Source organism: Pseudopipra pipra, chromosome 5 (genome assembly GCF_036250125.1).
Source record: "Pseudopipra pipra isolate bDixPip1 chromosome 5, bDixPip1.hap1, whole genome shotgun sequence".
Taxonomy (NCBI): Eukaryota; Metazoa; Chordata; class Aves; order Passeriformes; family Pipridae; genus Pseudopipra; species Pseudopipra pipra.
Window position 1 is genome coordinate 37,317,669 of NC_087553.1, and position 19,420 is coordinate 37,337,088.

Consider the following 19,420-nt stretch of genomic DNA (forward strand, 5'->3'; position numbering starts at 1 on the left):
AAAAGACAGGAATATCTAATTAGTGAATGGTAACTTCAACTGGTACTACAAAGGTATACTTTACCAAAATCCAGGGTAGTAGCTCACAGGATCTCACATCTGCACAGAACTGGGTGCATGCTATCTCCAAGACATCTGTATGTCTTTCAGAAAGACTTTACTAAAATAAGCTGCAAGACGACAGCTATTTTTTCACGGTACGGCTTCTGAAACTGGGCAGAAACAACACTGTATGAAATCACATCCCAAGTCAAGACAAACACTGCATCTAAGAGTCAATATTTATTTGATTAATAACTTACAAAATTTAACAGATTTAATTTATGTAAGGAGAGCTAATTTATTAAACATTTTACAGATTTTTTTTTTGTTCACAATGTAATACACATCAAGATCTTGACAGTATTAAAATAATACTTGGCACAGTTATAAATAAAGAATATACAAAAGAATCCATAGCTTAAAATGTAGTGATGCTGTTTTACACATTATTTGAAAAAAAAAAATCTGGTGGACATCAAAGAATACAAAAACCTGCAAAGAAACAGCACATGTTTAGGGCCAAGACAAAATTCCTATTTATTCTACCTATGTCAGATTAAGTTGGTCTGATCTGCTGTTGGTCTGGATCAACTTAGTTAAGTTTCAGAAGCAATGCAGTTTTGGTTCAACAAGTGAATTTTAAGTTTGATAACTTGACAGAAAAATGCATAGTTGGCTCCGCCCTGCTTGCTTTACGATTTCATAAACAATTCAGTGTTACTCAAGACAAGTTCTATTTTGCACTGGAAACATCATACGTCCCAAATCCATACATGCATGTTACTTTTCACAATTACCTACTATTGTTCAAATTCTGCAGGTCTCAACAAAACTGTCACCAGAGAGCTACTGATAAGTAAATAGTGCAGAACTCACTATGTGCTTCCAAAGATCACCTCTTCTTTTAAAACATATTTGACATGGAGTGCATGACACAATTCATGGCAGTTAATGCTACTGGGCAACTAAAACCAAAGCTTGTATCATGTACTGAACTGCTCTCCTGGTGGCTAGGCAATATTTAATAAAGTGTATTGAAACTCCTCAAGTCAACCGACCCCCAACAGAAATATGGAAATAAAGAATAAAAAAAGAACAAATATGCAGAAGATCATTGGTGATTTAAAGAAACTACACTGTAAAGTCTTCATGCTTTTTTCTGATTAGGAAAAAATATGAATAACTGAAGTCAACTGTTTTCACTGAAATAGGACGTGTTCTTCATTAGGATTACAAATTTTGTCTGACAACAATAGCAAAAGCTTTTTGCCACCCCTATACCCAAACCTCTCCTGTTAAAACTGTGTCCAAGAATGATGTTGATTTTTCCAGTATTAAACATTCAAGTACTCTAATGCTGCACTTCTGTAAATCCTGATATCTGGTACTTGCAAACTAAGTGTGTGTCTTGAGATCAATGAACAACTACAGAAAAAATGTTTACTTGCAAATACTGAACATCAACTATTTACAGTTTCACTGCTTCTCTTACTAAGGCAAGGGCCGGGAATACCACTAGATTGCTTTATTACCTGTAATCTGCATATTACAGAAAACGCTAATTTTGCCAAGCATCAAACATGCAGTGAATTTGCAGGGCATAATGCCTATTAACAGCAATATTGAACATCACTAAAAGCTCATTAGATATCTTCCTACACTTTTTTGGTTGAATAAAATGAAAATGAGCAGCTTTAAATACACTAAACACACACTCACAGAGAGAAAACTATTTGATAAATTATTTATATACAGATACACATTCTTTACACTGGTCTCAGACATCTGTTTTCAGGTCCCTCCCCAAACTCCCCTCACAGGTTCCTCGAACCACTGGGTTGCTACAGCACTTATAAGAGAACTAACCTGATTCTCAGTCTCTGTCTCTCTGTAAACAATAGTTAAGGAAGCAGTGAACAATTCACTATGAGTATATGAAAACACCATAACAAAAATCAGTGCATCACATTCAGGAAAAGCCCCTTTGGAATGCAATTTCAGATCATTCCTTACCTTCCAAATCTATCTGTAGCATGAGAACTTAAAAATAGAAATTAAGAGTGATTTCCACGTGCCAGTACACCATCTTCTTCAGAATGCTGGTTTGCATTTTCTGTGCGTGTGTGCAATTATGGGGATTCTTAATTTATTTTTTTTTAAAGCTTGGTTTCTGTTATTTCACATCCAAACAAAGTAAGCATTTCAGGCTACTTTGGGTTCTTCTGCTGCAGTTGCATTCAATTTAAAACTATCTTCTATTTTTATAACTGAGACTTTTGCTTTCACATCTGTGGTATCCTCCATGCAATTTCTCTTCCAACATGTCTCCAAATACACTACACTGTACTGTGTGAGGACCAAACTTAACACTAAAACATTGCTAGTTTGTAAGTTGCTCATACAATTACTTCAAAGATAATGATTTCTTCCCCACTTTTTTTCCCTGAACATTATATACTGTAAACTAATTTTACAGGTGTATCATGCATTTAAGCAGGGCTTTAACTTTGACAGAAAAGCTTTCCTTATTGGCACAGTTCTTTATTTCAGACTACATTATTTCAGAACAGGGTTAATACAAGTATTTAGTTTTACCACTAACCGGTGGCAAAAACAATCACCAAAAAAAGTGGGCAATATATTTTTTCTCATCATTACCTGACGTGCCCTACTGCTATAACTTTACATGTTACAGGGGATCCCCACCATACAATGTTTTTAACAGTACTAAAAAGCACATTTTTCAATGTACATCATACTACAGAAAATCTGTATTAAAAAAAAAAATCACATTACAGGAACTACAACATAGCGATCAGTGAACTCTGTAAAATGAAATTTAGTTTTATATTCTAGATTCTTGTTTCAGTGGAATTATTGATATTGGGATACAAATTTTTTTGCTCAGCACAACATAACTACTTATGTCAATACTTCAATAATCTCATGCTCCATTGTGAAAGACCTTAAATAAAAAACCCAACAACAAATACTGTGAATATGCTGTCATGAATAATTCTCATGTTATGAACTGTTAAAATCCCTTTTTGATCTTCCTCCTCTTCCGTATCAGGTTTGGCAGTTTATTCTGTCCATTTTTACTTTTGTTAATAAAATTCTGATGAAGAGAAGGTACCTTTATGATTCATCATCAGCCCTACACATAGCATGCTACTCTTCAAGGGATGCGGATTCGAGAGAGAGAGAAAATTTTTCAGGCACCACTCAGTATGATATGCGCACAGGATGAAGGTGGTGCTACACTAGCTGGTAGCCTGATCCTGAAGTTTGGTCATATTCTATTGTATACTGCCTTGTCCAGTCCACAATAACAGGCCGAAAAAGACCACAGCATCTGAATTCAAAGAAGTCTATAATGTTCCTTATACATCCATGGCTAAAAACAAAACAAAAATACACGTCAGTAAGCAATATCATGGCTCATCTAACAAAGTACATCTTTTGCCTACCTACAAATTTGATTATTCACCCTTTAAGTTCTTAAATTCAGAAAACCATTTCAGTTCAGAATCATGTTTATTGATGAGCAAGTTCTGAAACAACAAGTAGTCACCAGACTGGTTAATGTTTGATCGTTGGACATAATCAAGACACCAACTTTCTTTCACTATCTACCAAAACTGTATGGAGAAATATAACATGTTATTAGCAGTACACCATCATGTAGCACAGCAAGGTAATTCAGATCCCTAAGAGGAAAGTTGCATTTTACAGATGCAAAACAGCATGAAGTAATGTCTTCCTAGAATAATTTCCATCTTTATTAATATCTATTTTTGCATACATACTGGTTCACCAGCTGCAGGTCTAGGATCAACCAAGTCCCTTGACAACACAAAATTAAGGAAGCATTATCTGAATTAAATGAACTATTCAAGCACTTTCTGTGGCTGAATGAATTGTCAAATATTTAGGAAACCTATATAAAAATTCCAACATGTTGGGGGTTTTTCACTTAATTAAACATGGGCTGAATAGATCACGGTTTTCTGGAAGAGAAGCTCATGTTATAACATATGCAAGAGCAGGTCTAAGCAAAGAGGAGATGACAACTATTTGAGGTCAATGCTTCATGTGACAGGTAATGCCAAGTCAGTTATTTTGGATATCTGGTGTTATTTTCAGGAGCCATTTTTATAATAGCAGCTATTTCAGTGAAAATGGTTTGTGAATGTGACATTAATTTGGGGATTGAACCAGCAGTTTTTTCCAACCCTATGCACCACCTTGTGTTCTTCAGGAAAAATAACTATCCAGTTTTGCTACAACTCTAATCTGTAGGAACATTGCAACCACACAGAGATGCTTGTCTGCTTCTTACTACAAGTTTTGTATGAAGAGATATTAAAAAAAGAGATTTATTATTTATTATTTCTAGCACAGAAATCCATCTACAACATAACAGAATCACAGAATGGGTCAGGTTGAAAGGGACCACAGTCGGTCATCTGGTCCAAACTCCCTGCTCAAGCAGGGTCATTCTAGAGCACATTGCACGGGACTGCATGAATCCATGCTGACTATCCTGATCACAACTCCTACCTCCTTTTCCCCAGGTGGCACCTGAAAGACCATTGGTTCCCACAGGAGACATAGCATATACAGCAGGATGGCACGTGCTTCTGTCTTTCCCAGCTCCTTTTGTAACACACTCTCAACCCACCAATATACCAGCCTCATGCCTTCATTTATTTCCCGCCTTGGCTCCACAAGCTGCTCCATGTCGCTGTATTCCCATCCCAGCGCTACTTCACCTCTGAGCCCCACTCTTTCCTCTTGCACCCTCAGCCCTACAGAAATTAAAATCCAAACCTACCCTTTTACATACAGCCCAAAAGCCCATGTCTCACCTATGCAACACCCACTTCAGTTCCTGGGGCATCCTGCTTCAAATAGCTTTGCCCATGCTCTTCCTCTTGAACAGGAAGAAAGTGAAGCCTCTTTTCTCACAGAAAAGAGAGAAAGGGGAGCAAACTCAACAGCACATTAAGTATTAATCAGGAGAAAGTGCCCAGTGTGGAAGTGAAGATCCAGGTCAACATCAACATGCTGCAGTAAGCAATCACCTTTGGTCTGAGCATTTGCTTTATAAAAAGGATATTTACTTCCCCATAAACTCTACAGCAAAACACAACCACATTCTTTTCCGTGTTTATGCATCTCTACACTACAAAACATTTATCACTTCCTTTAACTGGAGAGAATGTGTTACTGTAAAAACAGCTAAATTCAGCACTCCAAGTAGAGAAAATACTCTAAAAGTATTTAAGGCTACACATAAGAAATGTGTCATAATAAAGTGTGTCCGCTTTAAAACTTACTTGAATGGGCTTTCAATAGATGTGGTTGTAACTTTAAAGTGCTTGTATCTTCTTGCATTCATTCTTTCATTTGTCGTGATACCCAAGCAAGATATCTGAAGACAGGAAGAATAAGTAATTTAGCTCACATAAAAACACGCAACCAAGTCCTGCATGAGCCAGACTAAAAAAGAACCAAATTTACTAGTTTAAATTCTTTCTTCTGAAGCAGCAGCTTTTGACTGGGGAAATTATTAGGTCGAAATGTGACACATAAAATTTTGAAATTGATATATGTTGTACGTGATGAATATTGTAGAAAAAGCAGGACAAAACTTAAATTTACTGAAAAGTTTTACCTAAGTCTTAGAGGATAATTTCTATTTCTAGGACCTCTGGAAAGATTAAATCTCATGGTTCATTAATGACAAGACAAACTGAAAGTCTTTCATGTCATACTTGAAGGCTTTCAGTATGACTTCTCTTAGAAAGCATAAAGAAAATTTGAGTTTGGTACAGTAATGTGGCCTCAAATCACACTGAGGCAATGCAAGAAATTATTGCATTTTCTTTGAAGCTACCACTCTCTTTCTGCTAATGACATACAGCATTATTCCAAGCTGGCCCCACAGATCTTAACCTCTATTATTCTTTATTGCCTTTCTCTAGTCTGTTTTACCTTTTTGTCATTCTGAGAATGGAAGGCAGGAGGCAGGTAGAAAAAAGAAAGTCCAAGTGAATGAGAAGTGAATGATGCGTAAGATCGAGAGAACAGATGCTTGCCTACAAGAGCAAGGCTGAGAGACCAAACACTTGGTCTTGCACAATGCACAAGAAAATTTAAATGACAGAACTATTTCATATTCTTATGTCACTCCCAAGGCTCAGCATTGAAAGTGAAGTGCTCTTCCATACCTGATACATCTGACACATGAGTAACACAGCCACCCACATGAAGTGAAACACACTGTTTAGAAACATCCAAAACATCCATGGAGAACAGGTAGCAATCTGTGTAACATAGGTCCAAAATCCATCCTTTGTGTAACTTGTCTCACAGTGGAAACCCCAGTCTAGAGAGAAAAAGTGTCAAAAAATATACAGGAGATTTAAGGTATGTTTATTGTACATCAACATAATGCTCACATTAGAATGTGATAAATTAAATAAGAAAATAACAACGTGCCAAAATAGTTTTACTTGCTCTCTTTTCCTTTCCCAACTCCTTGAATAAATGCCATATGCACATACTTGGCTCTTATGAATTAAAAAAAAGATCTCGGACAAGGAAAACATCATCATCTAAATTAAAACACCCAATATAGTCAAATATTAATGTGCAGTTCAATTACAGAGTAAAAATATCCACCACTCTGATAAGGCAAAAATTTGTAAAAATCCCTACAAGGAGATGAAGTATTTAGAAGCAATTTAAAAACCAAAACAAAACATCACATTTACTCACAAGAGATACATCCATAAATCATCCAGCAGATCATAAAAAGCAAGAAGAACAGGTATCCCATAAAATAGCGATGGTTCCCTGCTCCTAAAGTTGTACAACAGGGATCAAATTACTATACTTTCAACAGAAAGACAAGAAAATTTCATTACTTGCTTAGAAGTACCGCTTATTTTATACACAGAAACATTATTCTCCAATATTAAGCCCATATAACTTCAAGACAGTGAAATTAGCTGGCGTATGGGTTTTTTTTACTTCTCAGACAACAAAGCAATGTTTCTTCAATTTTCTTCAATTTCCATCACATTACAACTGCAATTCACTAATTCATTTGTAACCTCTTCCAGGAACTAATAAAATTTTTGATAGAAATATTTAGAACAATGTTGGTGCCAGCTGTTGCAGAGCCCTCAACAGCCAGGAATTACACATCAAAATATTATTTAAAAGCCATTAAAAAATCGTCAGACTTCAGAGTTCACTTTCTTAAAAGAAACAGAAATATGAACAAATACATAAGCTTCCTTGTATATTTGTTAATAAGCTAACTTACACCTTAGGTTTTACCTGCTTCATGAAGCTAGCTAAAAATAAAGTATCTAGCAGAACTTGTAAAACAGATACATGTAACTGAACAGATGAGGCCTAAGAACCTGGCTATAATAATGAATGAGATCAAAACTACTCTGCTTTAGACAATTTAATGCAAGAAAATTCAGTTACTAAAAGACTGATCTATTTTTAACATTAATAGAGCTAAAATAAGCTTCTTATGTGAGTACATCATAATACTGAAGTACTCAGCCTTCCTTCTGGATGTAAAATATGTCCAGTGTTGCAACCTTCCAACAGCTCCAGGCTGTAAACTAAACCCACAGAGATGATAATGACTACAAAAGACTTGGCTGTCATCATCTACCACAGCATTTACTTCTTCATTATGTCAAATGTTTTCCCTGCTAAAACAAGAGCATCCTCTGGAGGCAGAAAATAATCAAGTGCTTTTAGCAGTGAGCTGAAAGACTGTATAAATAAGAGATGAGGAAAAACACACATACAACCCAAGCTAGACTAAACACAAGACATTTCCTTGAAAATCAAACAAGTTCCTGCAGACATAAAATTATGTTGTAACATTGCCTTAATCACCTAAGGGCATATGAGAAAGTGCTGGGAATTTCCCTGAGGTATCATTTTCATTTGCATTCTAAATTTCAGAACTGTTAAGTTTCATAAAAGACATTTTTTTAAAAACATAGAAGTTAAACAGTGACCTAGAAGTCCATCTGAGAGGCAACTGATGCAATGTTTCTTTTAGCAACATCTTCAATGATACTAGACCAAATTCTGCCTAACAGGAAATCCATATGTGTGGGGTAAAAACATAGGTGTAGCATTTAAAACTGTAAATGAAACAGGTACAATCTTCATCACAGTTAAAAAAAAAAAAAGTCTTCAGAAAAAGCAAGCAGAGAAACTGTATTTTTGAATAAGACTAGACAAAACACAGCACTATGCTCTACAGTTTCATCCTGGACTGGCAGGAACAGAGTGAGTTATTCTCCACACTTAAAACAATGCTGTAAGAATTTTTGTTAATTTATTTTATATGCTTGTGCTTATACATAAGTAATAACATAAAATAAAGAGAACTGATTCTCCTTACTGATGGAGCTATACTGTAGGATTTAGACAGTTTGCTAATTTCATAATTTTTCCAACTTTTAACTCCTTACAGGAGGGGAAAGTGATAATTTTTCTAAACCATGCAACAATTTCTCAGGTACACAAGAACCTAACTTCTGAGTCACTGCTATCAGAAAAATAATTCAGTACAATGTCAGCATATATTGCGATATTACAGCTTAAAATTTGGCTCTAGAGATTTTCATGCTACTATTTGAAAACTACATTTCTGTTGCAAGTCTGCAGTTTGTGTTTGAAATCCAACTACAAGTTTAATAAAGCTTGTTATTTTTAATTTAAAAAACTGTAAAAAAATAATGCTATTTTGATACTTTATTAAAAAAATAAATATGATCACTTGTAGAGACTTGCTTGCTGTTTAACTATAATTCTGCAGGTATGAGGAAAATAACTTGCCCCAGTTGCCAATTTATTTATTTTTCAAATAGTCTGCACTTTTTGTCACCCTCTTCAGAATGGTAAAAATATTCTAAGTCTCTTTATGTGCGAAGTTTTATCCCCAAAGGATTTATTTTAGAGTGTCTGTAAACACTCTTACAAGATTTCTCGATCCTATCTTTAGCAACATTCTTATCTTTCTAACACATTCCACATGCATCCAAATTCCACCTTTCCAGAAAGGCATGATTCATGTTTCCCTTTTTGGCAAACATACCACAAATGCTGTTTTAAGAATGGATTCTATTTTGCAATCCTATGCTTAGAGTGACCACGTACCAATCTGAGAGACAGAGAAGCCATATAAGGTTGTTCAGACCATCACTCCCCTCCAGTTCAGCTCCACCTCCCATACTGTGATTCCTAATGCTTTTTTCCCAGCATACTTTCAAGGGCCCCAATGTTTATTCTTACCTCCAGTTATCCCACTCACACCACTATAAGACAGATTCTGCTTTTCCATCATCACTGTTATTCAAAAACCATTTCCTCCACCTAACCTAATCTCATTACTCACATACTTTCATGACACACAAACTAAGGTCTTTTCTCCCCCATTTGTTTTTTGGTTTTCCGGTTATTGATAAAAACACTGGTTCTGTCACATTGACATGTATTCCTCAGCGCTCTTGCAAAACAAACTATGACTGAAGTGTCTCCAAAACCTGAGCCCATGCTCCCCTGCCTGTTTAAATTAAAAATTTCTTAGTTCTTCATTGTTAAACATCTAAAATATAAATCACAAGTATCTCAGGTAGTAACATCTGTAGGAAAAATAAAATAGAAGGGGATGATATAAGTCGATCTCAATGAGACTTTAGGAATGTTCTATTAAAATTCGAATGCCAGGACTGACTACTTTACTCTTGATTTTCAGGTTAAACTACTCTGATTATCATATCTACTGGAAAGACTGCAATAAAGCATTTATTGGCTGCCAGCTGTCAGTGAAGCCAGGTCCTAATTCCTCCCTAAGATTAAAGTTACCTCAGCCTGCATCCTAAAAAATTAAGCCAGTGAAGCAAGATGCACTCATTTCCTAACTGTGAAGTCTTCAGTGCTCCTTGCATAAATAATGGCTTTCAAATAAGTTTCTAAAAACTGACAGGGAATAGCAGCATTTAGAGACTTTATTCCTGTTCTATATCCATTCCTTCCACAATCACTGGGGAGAATAAAAGACAACCTGGATGGTCAAAAAGAGGAGAATACCTCAATAGGAAGTCATTCGGTATCTAACTGCTATAATCATGACATTTTTCAATACGTATACTTTCCCATTAAATTACTGAATTTTATTGGTGAAAATGAAAATCTTCTATCTTATGTAATGGATAATAGTTGTGGAATTCGCACATGCCTTTTCAGCAGTTAAGCTTTGCATCTTTTCATGACTAGAGTTTATGTTAATAAAAATACATATATAGGAAACTGAATTAGACACAGAACAACTTTAAGGAAAGACAATACAAATCAGAATAAAGCAGAAAACCACACATAGAAAAAGAATTAAGCTCAATACTGAAAATTTTTTTCTTCTACCTAAAGTCCTCGACTGCTTTTCTCAGACTTTGGCAGAAGCCAAGTCACTTTCACTGTGAAAGAAGAAGAGACAAAACCTTGCACAGTATTTTAGCAAATTACTCACCTACGCAGTTACCCACCCATGGGCAGTGGTGATCAAACTTTGCTATACATCGATTGCAAACACCACAGTGTTTGGACCTCACTGGCTTCCGTATCTGTAATAGTTATTGACACTTGTTTAGAAAAGCAAATTACCCTGATATACTTTAAACAGAAAAACCCCCAAACCCTCAATTTAAATGTAAATTGATTCGCTATTGTTAATTCCTTAGAGAACTTAAAACTTGATGCTAATTCTTAAAGCAATCCCAGCTATTAAACTTAATGTATACATTGTTTAACACAAACATCTTTACAACCACGCTGAAATGATTTTCACACTGTTTTTGTTACACAAAGGATTATTTTCTCCATACAAAGTTCTTCTATCACCCCCAGCTATTGAGCTTTGCATAGCAACCAGCTTCATTTCAGCTTTTTAACAATGAAAATACAGAATGAGCTTGAGTTCCATGATTCTGTCAGTATCATTTGTAACTGAGTTCTAATATAAGTTCTTCAGGTTATTTTCTAAAGACAGTAATACAACTCAACAAGCAGAACTTGGTGGAACTTAAAATGCTAAATTACTCTCAACAATTTTTCTTGAAAGGTTATGTTTTGAAAGAAGTGGTCTTGTATATATATGTATATTTATATACACACACCCTCATCTATCTATCTATATATGTATGTACACACATAGTTTTTAAGGCGCCAAATCCGTCTATAATTTACCAGCTTCAAAACTAGGAATATTAACATCACTCATGTTCTATATAGGTCAGAGCTTTGCAGTGCAACACTGACGATCTTGAGAATTTTATATTTACTAGTTAACTTCCAAAGAAGAAACATATTACATTTCCTTATGAAAATTAAGATTTTTTTCCCCCTCCTGACTACTGCCAAATAGAGAAATGTACCTAATTTTTGAACAAAGTATTTTATTAGAAGCACAACATAATTTTTGCTGTGAGTTACAGAGGCAGTGGAATGTCACCCGTGATTTTCATAACTTGTTAGATGTATAACCAAACATCTTAGTAGACATATTGAATACTTGGCAAGTTATTTCCACAGTGATCTTTTTTTCCTCTTACTGTTGCATTTTTTTTGTGTACAGACATATTATTTATTGAAAACACAAATTAAATATTACAAATAAACCTTGCCCTTGAAACTGCATTATTAAGGTCAAATATGTGCTCAGTATTGGAAGATTAATTTTGGCTTAGCATTAAAGGAAAAAAATAATAGTAAATGCTGAAATTTAGTTAAAAAAACACTACCAAGCAGGTACTGCAGAATATACTGAGATCCAGACTTCCTGTCTCTGCAAGTTCTACTATTGTCTGCAACAAAACAAAAAAAAAAAAAAGAAAAAAAGAAAAAATTATAATTTAGCACATAAATAAATGCTGATAAATCATTTTCAGACCCATAGCTGTGAACTTTTTATGTCAGGTAATTTCTACACACAGCAACAAATTAAATTCAGATGAAACTGATTTTTAATCTCTTTATTAAACCAATATACACATTCTTCTTCTAAATTCACTTCTAAATTAATTCTAGCTTATACTTATTCCTAGTCTATTTAGGTTTAACTAGAGAAAAAGCTAGCTTATAGTAACTTTGATACATCCAGAGTGATCAGCAACAGTTTGACTAACATGTTAAACCTATTAACATTAATGCAGTTGAATTTCCAAACAAGAACATAAGTAAAACTAGCTATCAGGATCTGCCACTCTAAAAACAGCCTTTCTTTACAGAAGTCCCTCAGATGTTGAAGCTTCAAGAAAGAAAATAAATAATGCAAACCAAACCTCCTCTTACAGATATTCTTAAGGGTTGTCACACTAAATGACGGCATTTTTATTTTGTACACTCCTTCAGTACCCACTTGATTGTTGGAAAAGAAGGAACCTATTACTCCATTAAATGGTTTCCTAAAATTTTTAAAATTCAGCAGCTGAAAACATGCCATGTGAGACATAAATGACATTTGCAACATATGGAAAATATCCCCAAAACATCTTTTGCCAGCATAGCCTTCCTTGAACTAGAAGGAATTCTCTCAGCATAAATAGCTTAATGGCAAATAGATTAATCTACTTCTCCCTTTCAAACCACATATATTGTTTCATCAAGCTGGTTTCTCATTGCACAAGCAATAAAATAGTCCTTACAATTATTTTCTCATCATAGCAATACAAAGATAACTTCCTTAATTAGATGATGAACACTAAGGTACCTTGACTGAAATCATAGTTTTCCTCTAAAATACTAAACTGGTTAGGAAAAATTTATAGAAACTTTTTCTCAAAGTAACCAGTAAAAGCTGGCTGATACTAAAGTCTGAAAGCTACACTATTTTTTTTCCCCTTGATTATTATCTGTCCACCTACTATTTGCACAGTATACTTGCCCCCCCCCCCACTGTAACCCTTCATATTCCCTCTCCAAGCAACCACTGACATTCATAAGCCCTTCCAGGTCCCTCTTGCAACTTGCCAGCTTCCAGTTCTTTGCATCCCTTTCTCACCCCTTCTCCCATCACTGCTCCAACATTTCCCAGTATAGGACTTGAAAATAAAGGGCTCCCTCACAAGAGGGACTTTTGTATATTATCCAGATGAATAGACAGCAAAAACCCCATGAAGACATACCTACTCTGATTTTAATGCTGCTGGCATGACTTTTGATACCTTGGACAATTTCATACAATACATTTTGGACAACTTCATAAATAGTCCATCTGATTTCAGTGGGAGTATACCACTACACTACAGACTCACAAAAGGATGCACAAAGGAATGTACATGGCGTGTTGCACAACACTGGAGTTCAGTACTGTCCACAAGCAAAATCCCAAAGTTCAGAAGAACAGAACAAGAGCAGATGAGTAACTTTTAAATATAACTTTCATGCAGACCCAGAAGAACTCAAGGTAGAGCTGTAAACCTTTGTAAACCTTTGTCTATTTTCTATGCTTTTGAACTATATTAAGAGTGACTTGGGTTATTTTGTAACAAAGAAGAAAGAATTAGAATAACAAACATGTGAAACTGTTGCTTACTACACATTTCCAAACATACTTGGTCATCTGGAATTAAAGGAATTTTTTTGCTTACTTATTCCAAAGCTAAAGGCTAACTCAGCATTAAATACTTGGAGACAAATTATGAAAACATTAGGAAGTGCTACACTGCACGAAGGTAAGGCACGTCCTACAGTGGTTCATACCCGTGACAATAGAACATTTTACAATGTGGTTAGCTGCAATGTAAGAAATCCAAAACGTTCACAGCCATATGCATCTGCCTGAAGAAATTGCATTTTGCAATTCCTACCAGTTCAACAAGGCTTTTGTAACCACACTTAACTATTTAAGCAAGTAGATCAAATGAATTGCATATTTGTGCAATTTGCTGAATGCAAATCAAAGTGCCATTGCTGACTGTTCTATTTAATTTAGTCCAATTGAAGAAGGAGAACTTAGTTTGGAATTTACTTTGGCAAAATTGCCATAGCAGAAATGGAATTTGCAGAGTAAATCTAAAATCTGCACACTGACTAACGACTTAGTTATAACCTATTGGAGAATACAAAAATCATTTAATCTACCACAACCATCCTTTTAATGGCTATTATAATTTCAGTCCTACATAAGGACATAATTCCAAACGGTCTGACGTTGATCCACACGGGTGTTTTCACAAGTAACCATGAAGTAAAAACTCAAAACTCATTTTTGGTGCGATGTGGTCTAGGAAACTTAAAACAAACCAAAACAAACAAAACGCTTCTGCTGCTTGTATAATTGTGGCATATTTGATGCTCGCTTTGGTTGCTGAGAACAAGACACTTCAATTAAAAAAAAATCTGAAATGCTAAAAATAATGATATAATGTCCTAGAAAGGAATCATTAGATCATCCATATTTTCTCTAATCCTTATGCCAGAGCAAAAGCCCACCTCAAACCACTATGGGTTTTGGTTGTTTTAGCTTCAAAATGTTTGTCAACCTAATAGTTTTAGACACAAAAGCTAAGGAAAATTAGAGATGCTTAAAAGTCTGGAAAACTTTTATAAAATTAACTAACACTTTTCCTGTAATGGGCTATATGTTTCAGCAGGGCAGAAATCTGAAACTTCACATTTTCTTTTTCACCCAAATGCTTTTCAAGAAATCTTTTATCTTGAAAATTCAAGTCACAATTTTATTTTGCTACTTAAAATGACCAATATGCAATTTTGCATCAGTAAGACTTGAAATATATTCCATATGTAAAAAAAAAGAAATCTGGAAGACTTTGCAACATTTTAAACCTTTTGTTATACAACTTATTGAAATTTAATGTACTGGACAGCAAACTACTCTGATCGGCTGCTGGGAGGCTGCTGAAGAACCAGTTTCACATATCCCATGGCTTTACCTTTTTCTTTTGTTCTTCCGTGGCTTTGATGATTCCTGGATCAGATTTCCAGGATTTTCCAAAATTGTAGAAAAGTGCAACGCTATTAGCAAGGAATGGAAGATGTATAAAGAAAAAATTGAGATGTGTTTACAGTCAAGGAATCTAAAGTATAAAACTAAATTTCCTCCTGAACATACCCACTGACAATTCTAAAATAAAATTAAATTCAGTTACGTTTTTACTAGAGCCCTCGAGTCACTGTCTTCTGAATTAACAAAATTCAGCACTGCTGTAAGAACTAGTTTGGTACTTACTATTTTCTATTGCTCAAACTTCAAAACTTACTTTCAAGAATGCTGTACTCCATTAGGCGTTTCTAAAGCATTTATCTTTCTAAAGAATGAGTAACAATAGTTCAGTTTTTGCAGTTATTTTCTCTTTCAATTAAATTAAATCCCATGAAATTTATTTTCTTAATAACTATTTCCTGTTTTCACAAAGATTTCAGAGCTCTATTTATAAGACAGACATTTGACTGCCTATGTTTTCAGTGGCTTGACATTCCTGTGAGATCACAGGACGGACTGTTTCTAGCCATAGAAGGAATTGTGCTGCAATGACCAGTGTTGCGTGGCAATCTTCTCCCAACACCACTTATCTCCAAGAAAGGTGGTGTCTGAAACCTGGTCCTATAATAAGGCAGTACCCATATTTTGCATCAATGACAGTTATTTTTAACATACTAATATGTTTAATACATACAAAATCACAGAATTTATTATTCTCTGGAAGTGTTTATAAAATCACTTACCATATAAAGACAGAAAATAACCATTTGTATTAAAATATATTTCCTGCATTGAATGCTTTGCCATAAAATATGCCTTAGAGCATAGTCTTAGAGCACTTGACATTTCTTCAGAGAATTAAAACATTTCTTAGCAATGATATTGAAAAACCAAATACTTCATATATGCCTCTTCCACAAAAGGTGGAAAATTACGTATTCTGATAAACCCACAAAAGACTTGACTAAACCTGACTGAAGATACCTGCTGTAAGTCACAAGTGCAAGGAGATGCCCTATACTTGACAAACCTGTGGTGGCAGAGGCCTCTACAGCACTGTCCAAGCAAAAAGGACATCTATTACTCATGCACAAATCACTGCACACTCAAATTACACTACATTTTGAGAAAGTTAAATAAATACATACAGATCTAAGTAACCTGTGATGAGAAAGAACCCTGAAATGGGAACAAATACAAGCAGGCCTCTTTTTTACTTCTGAAATGCTAACAAAGTCTCAGTCACGTGAAGTGTATCCCAAATAATTTTTGTTCTCCTCCTGCTCAGGGGAGGAACTGGCTGTGAATTGGTAATAAAAAATATTGGCATGTTAAATTAAAATTTTAATAATGTATCTTATATGTAGAATATTAGTATTATCTCACTAAAGGCTAATTAATCTTTCCTCTAACAAGCTGTTTCCTGATAGTTTATAATAGGGGGAAAAAAACACAGCTATACTACAACCTTAACACTCACAATTCTATTTTATATATTACAGATGAAAAGCTCTGACTTCAAAATTTATACAGTCCTACTTCTTCCTATTTTTTTCTAAAACTGTCTGCTGCCAAGAATAAGCCAGTTCAACTGATTTGTCTAGCTAGATAGATTACATTTTCTTTAGAATACTAAAAGAATCACTAGGGGGTTTACTGCAACAGTTAAAACTGTTTTTTCACTAAAAGTACCTTAATCAGACACCTGTTACAAACAATAAAGATACAATTGAAAATAATTATATGACCCATTCCTAATTACCATGCATCATGTCTAGACTTTTAAAGAAGATATAGGGAGAGACAGTTTATTTTCTATCTAGTAAGAGGGTTTTATAACCTTAACGCTTTGGAATTGTTTTTTTACTAAGTAAAATTTGTGTGATAAAGAAGCTGTTAATTTTCTGAACTTACATTCCCCCATTTTACTCCATTAAATATAGAGAGAACATAAAAGACATCCCACAGAGTTTGTTTTTCCTGTCCTTTCATCACAGTGGTGTAAGATGAGTGCAGTGCTGACAATGTACATGGTGGCAGATAAGGTACTTCTGTGCTAAGGATGGGTGTAGGAATAGTTGTGCTTTCGGAAGAATTTGTAATGGGAAAGCTGGAAACTCATTTTTGCTTAGGAAGCCTGCAAGTGCCTTCTCAAGAAGGCACTTTTTTTCCCCCCTTCTGCAGTCCAGAGGGGTTGCAGAGAGCTGTGTTATCTCTCTCTCTGCTATGCTGGAGAAAGACAACCCTAACAGACATGTACAGAGGCCTTGGGAAGGCAGGGGAAAAACAGAGAGGACAGGATACTAAAGGCCCTGGAGAGGGTGGGAACTTGCCTTTTCTCCCTGGGGCCTGGTGCTTCAATAGCAGTGTCAGGTATTTTTAAGATTCTCGTGTTCTGGCCTTCTAAATAAACTTTTGAATTCTTTCCACTGCCTTGGCATTTCTGGGGATACCTGCATATATTACTTTACAACGGGAGATGTCGGGAGACTACAGAAGAAGTTAAAAGTTGTCTTCTCCAGCATATTTCCGGTACGTGATGTGGATAAACAACTCCAGCTGTAGGATTCATCTCACCCACCGTAAATCACTCAGTATGCCTTCACACACATCAGAAAGGAAAAAAGCCACGTCCCACCTACCTTCAGTATCAAAATATTTAAATTAGGTCAGAGAAGCAGAGCCCTACAAGTGGTTATTTTTTGTCACTGCTTAAACATTAAACATTAAACTTCAATACAGATGTTCACCCTTGAGGCATCTAAAATCATGCTGAACTCCCCTGTGAAGTTATCATCTTGCATCACAGACATCTCTCAAAACTCTCCATATGTAAGAAACCCTTGTAGGTTTGCAATAGCTTCAGAGTAGGGAATTGGTTCTCCAGAGAGTGCCTCGTTTTGCCCTACCATCCTCATTTATAACTGCAAGGAAAAATACATTACTACATTATTAAAGGCTGAAAAATGCACGATACAGCAAGCATTCACCTTCTGCCTTGCCACCAGTTTGCTGTCTTTTATGCAGTTCCCCCAGTTTTCACTGAGAGAGACAAAATAGAAACACCCCATTAAAACTTCCTACTTCTAGTCCTGATCAATATCCTTTAATTATCAGAATAAATACAAGAGACTTCCTCATATTCAGATGGAACTTTCTGTGGATCAGTTTCTGTCTGTTGCCTCTTGTCCCATCACTTAGCACCATTAGAAGAGCCTGGCTCCATCCTCTTGCCATCCTCCCTTCAGACACTTATAGACATTGATGAGGTTCCCTTTTGGTCATCTCTTCTCAAGGCTGAACAGGCCCAACCCACTCAGCCTGTTCTCATTAGAGAGATGCTCCAGAATCTCAACTCATAACAGCTGTACATCTGGATCCAAGAGTCCAGGTAGACAACATCAGATAGCTACATGAGAAACCTCATTTTACTGGGCATTTACTAGACAAAATCCATCTGTAATTAACTGAAGCTCTGCAAAAGCCCTCTACCTCCATTGCTATCTAACATAAAAAAATCCCTTAGCTTGCAAATAAATTAGTGTATCTCCTTTAACCCAGATTTTTTTTTTAATATTTTTTTTACTTTAGAAAAAGTATTTAGACATGGGAATAGAAGTTCTGGATAGCTGGGCCCAGAGTTTGGATTTTTTGGGTCTTTGGTTCCTCTAGAAACACGGCCGCTGGCTTCTTTCTTTCTGCATGCAAGGCTTTTTACTGTTTTCCTGAAACTCATTTTGGTAATAGGAATTTTTTAAAAACTGCTTAACTGTACCAATTAGCTTGTTACAGTTTTTAAAATCCTGTGCTATTGTATCAGCTTTGTGAAAGCATGAAAATCATCATGAATTCTCTTATACCCAGTTTTAAAATCATGCCTAACTGAAAAAGTGTGCAAAACCTAAAACCCATCAATACATGAAGTACATTTGAAATAAAATAATCAATACAGTATTAGTCAATTATGAATTATTTTTAAAAATATAAATTGGTTTATATAATCTCATTATCTCAGCATTGCAAGTAGTATGCTATAACAAAAAAAGTTTACTTAATCAAAACTGCACGCTGCCATTTGCACCAAATAGAAGTGGCAGAAACAAAACAAAATACAGTGAATATTTTGGGTTACAGCAAACTCTGACATCTTAGAAAAACAGAGCAGTATAGGCATGTTCTGACATAACAGGTACTATTTGTTCAGCTGGAACTGAAAAGACTGCAAGAACAACTGAGATATGAACTCCGTACACGTGCCCTGGACTTTTACAGGACACGAGAAAACATTCTACCTATAAATGCTAACGAAAAAGCACAAAATGTGGA

General features: G+C 35.3%; 1 protein-coding gene across 1 annotated transcript in view; it reads right to left on the bottom strand.

Annotated features, from left to right (window-relative positions):
• Positions 1-269: 269 nt before the first annotated feature.
• The window catches only part of ZDHHC17 (zinc finger DHHC-type palmitoyltransferase 17), a 68,571-nt gene continuing 49,420 nt past the window's right edge, over positions 270-19,420 (bottom strand). Inside the window, exons 11-17 of the mRNA XM_064655611.1 lie at positions 15,045-15,169; positions 11,892-11,954; positions 10,622-10,715; positions 6,829-6,912; positions 6,279-6,436; positions 5,385-5,479; positions 270-3,439 (exon numbers count right to left, since the gene is read on the bottom strand). Coding sequence (XP_064511681.1) covers positions 3,301-3,439; positions 5,385-5,479; positions 6,279-6,436; positions 6,829-6,912; positions 10,622-10,715; positions 11,892-11,954; positions 15,045-15,169 — 758 coding nt within the window. The 3' untranslated portion in view covers positions 270-3,300. The remainder of the gene's footprint in view (positions 3,440-5,384; positions 5,480-6,278; positions 6,437-6,828; positions 6,913-10,621; positions 10,716-11,891; positions 11,955-15,044; positions 15,170-19,420) is intronic.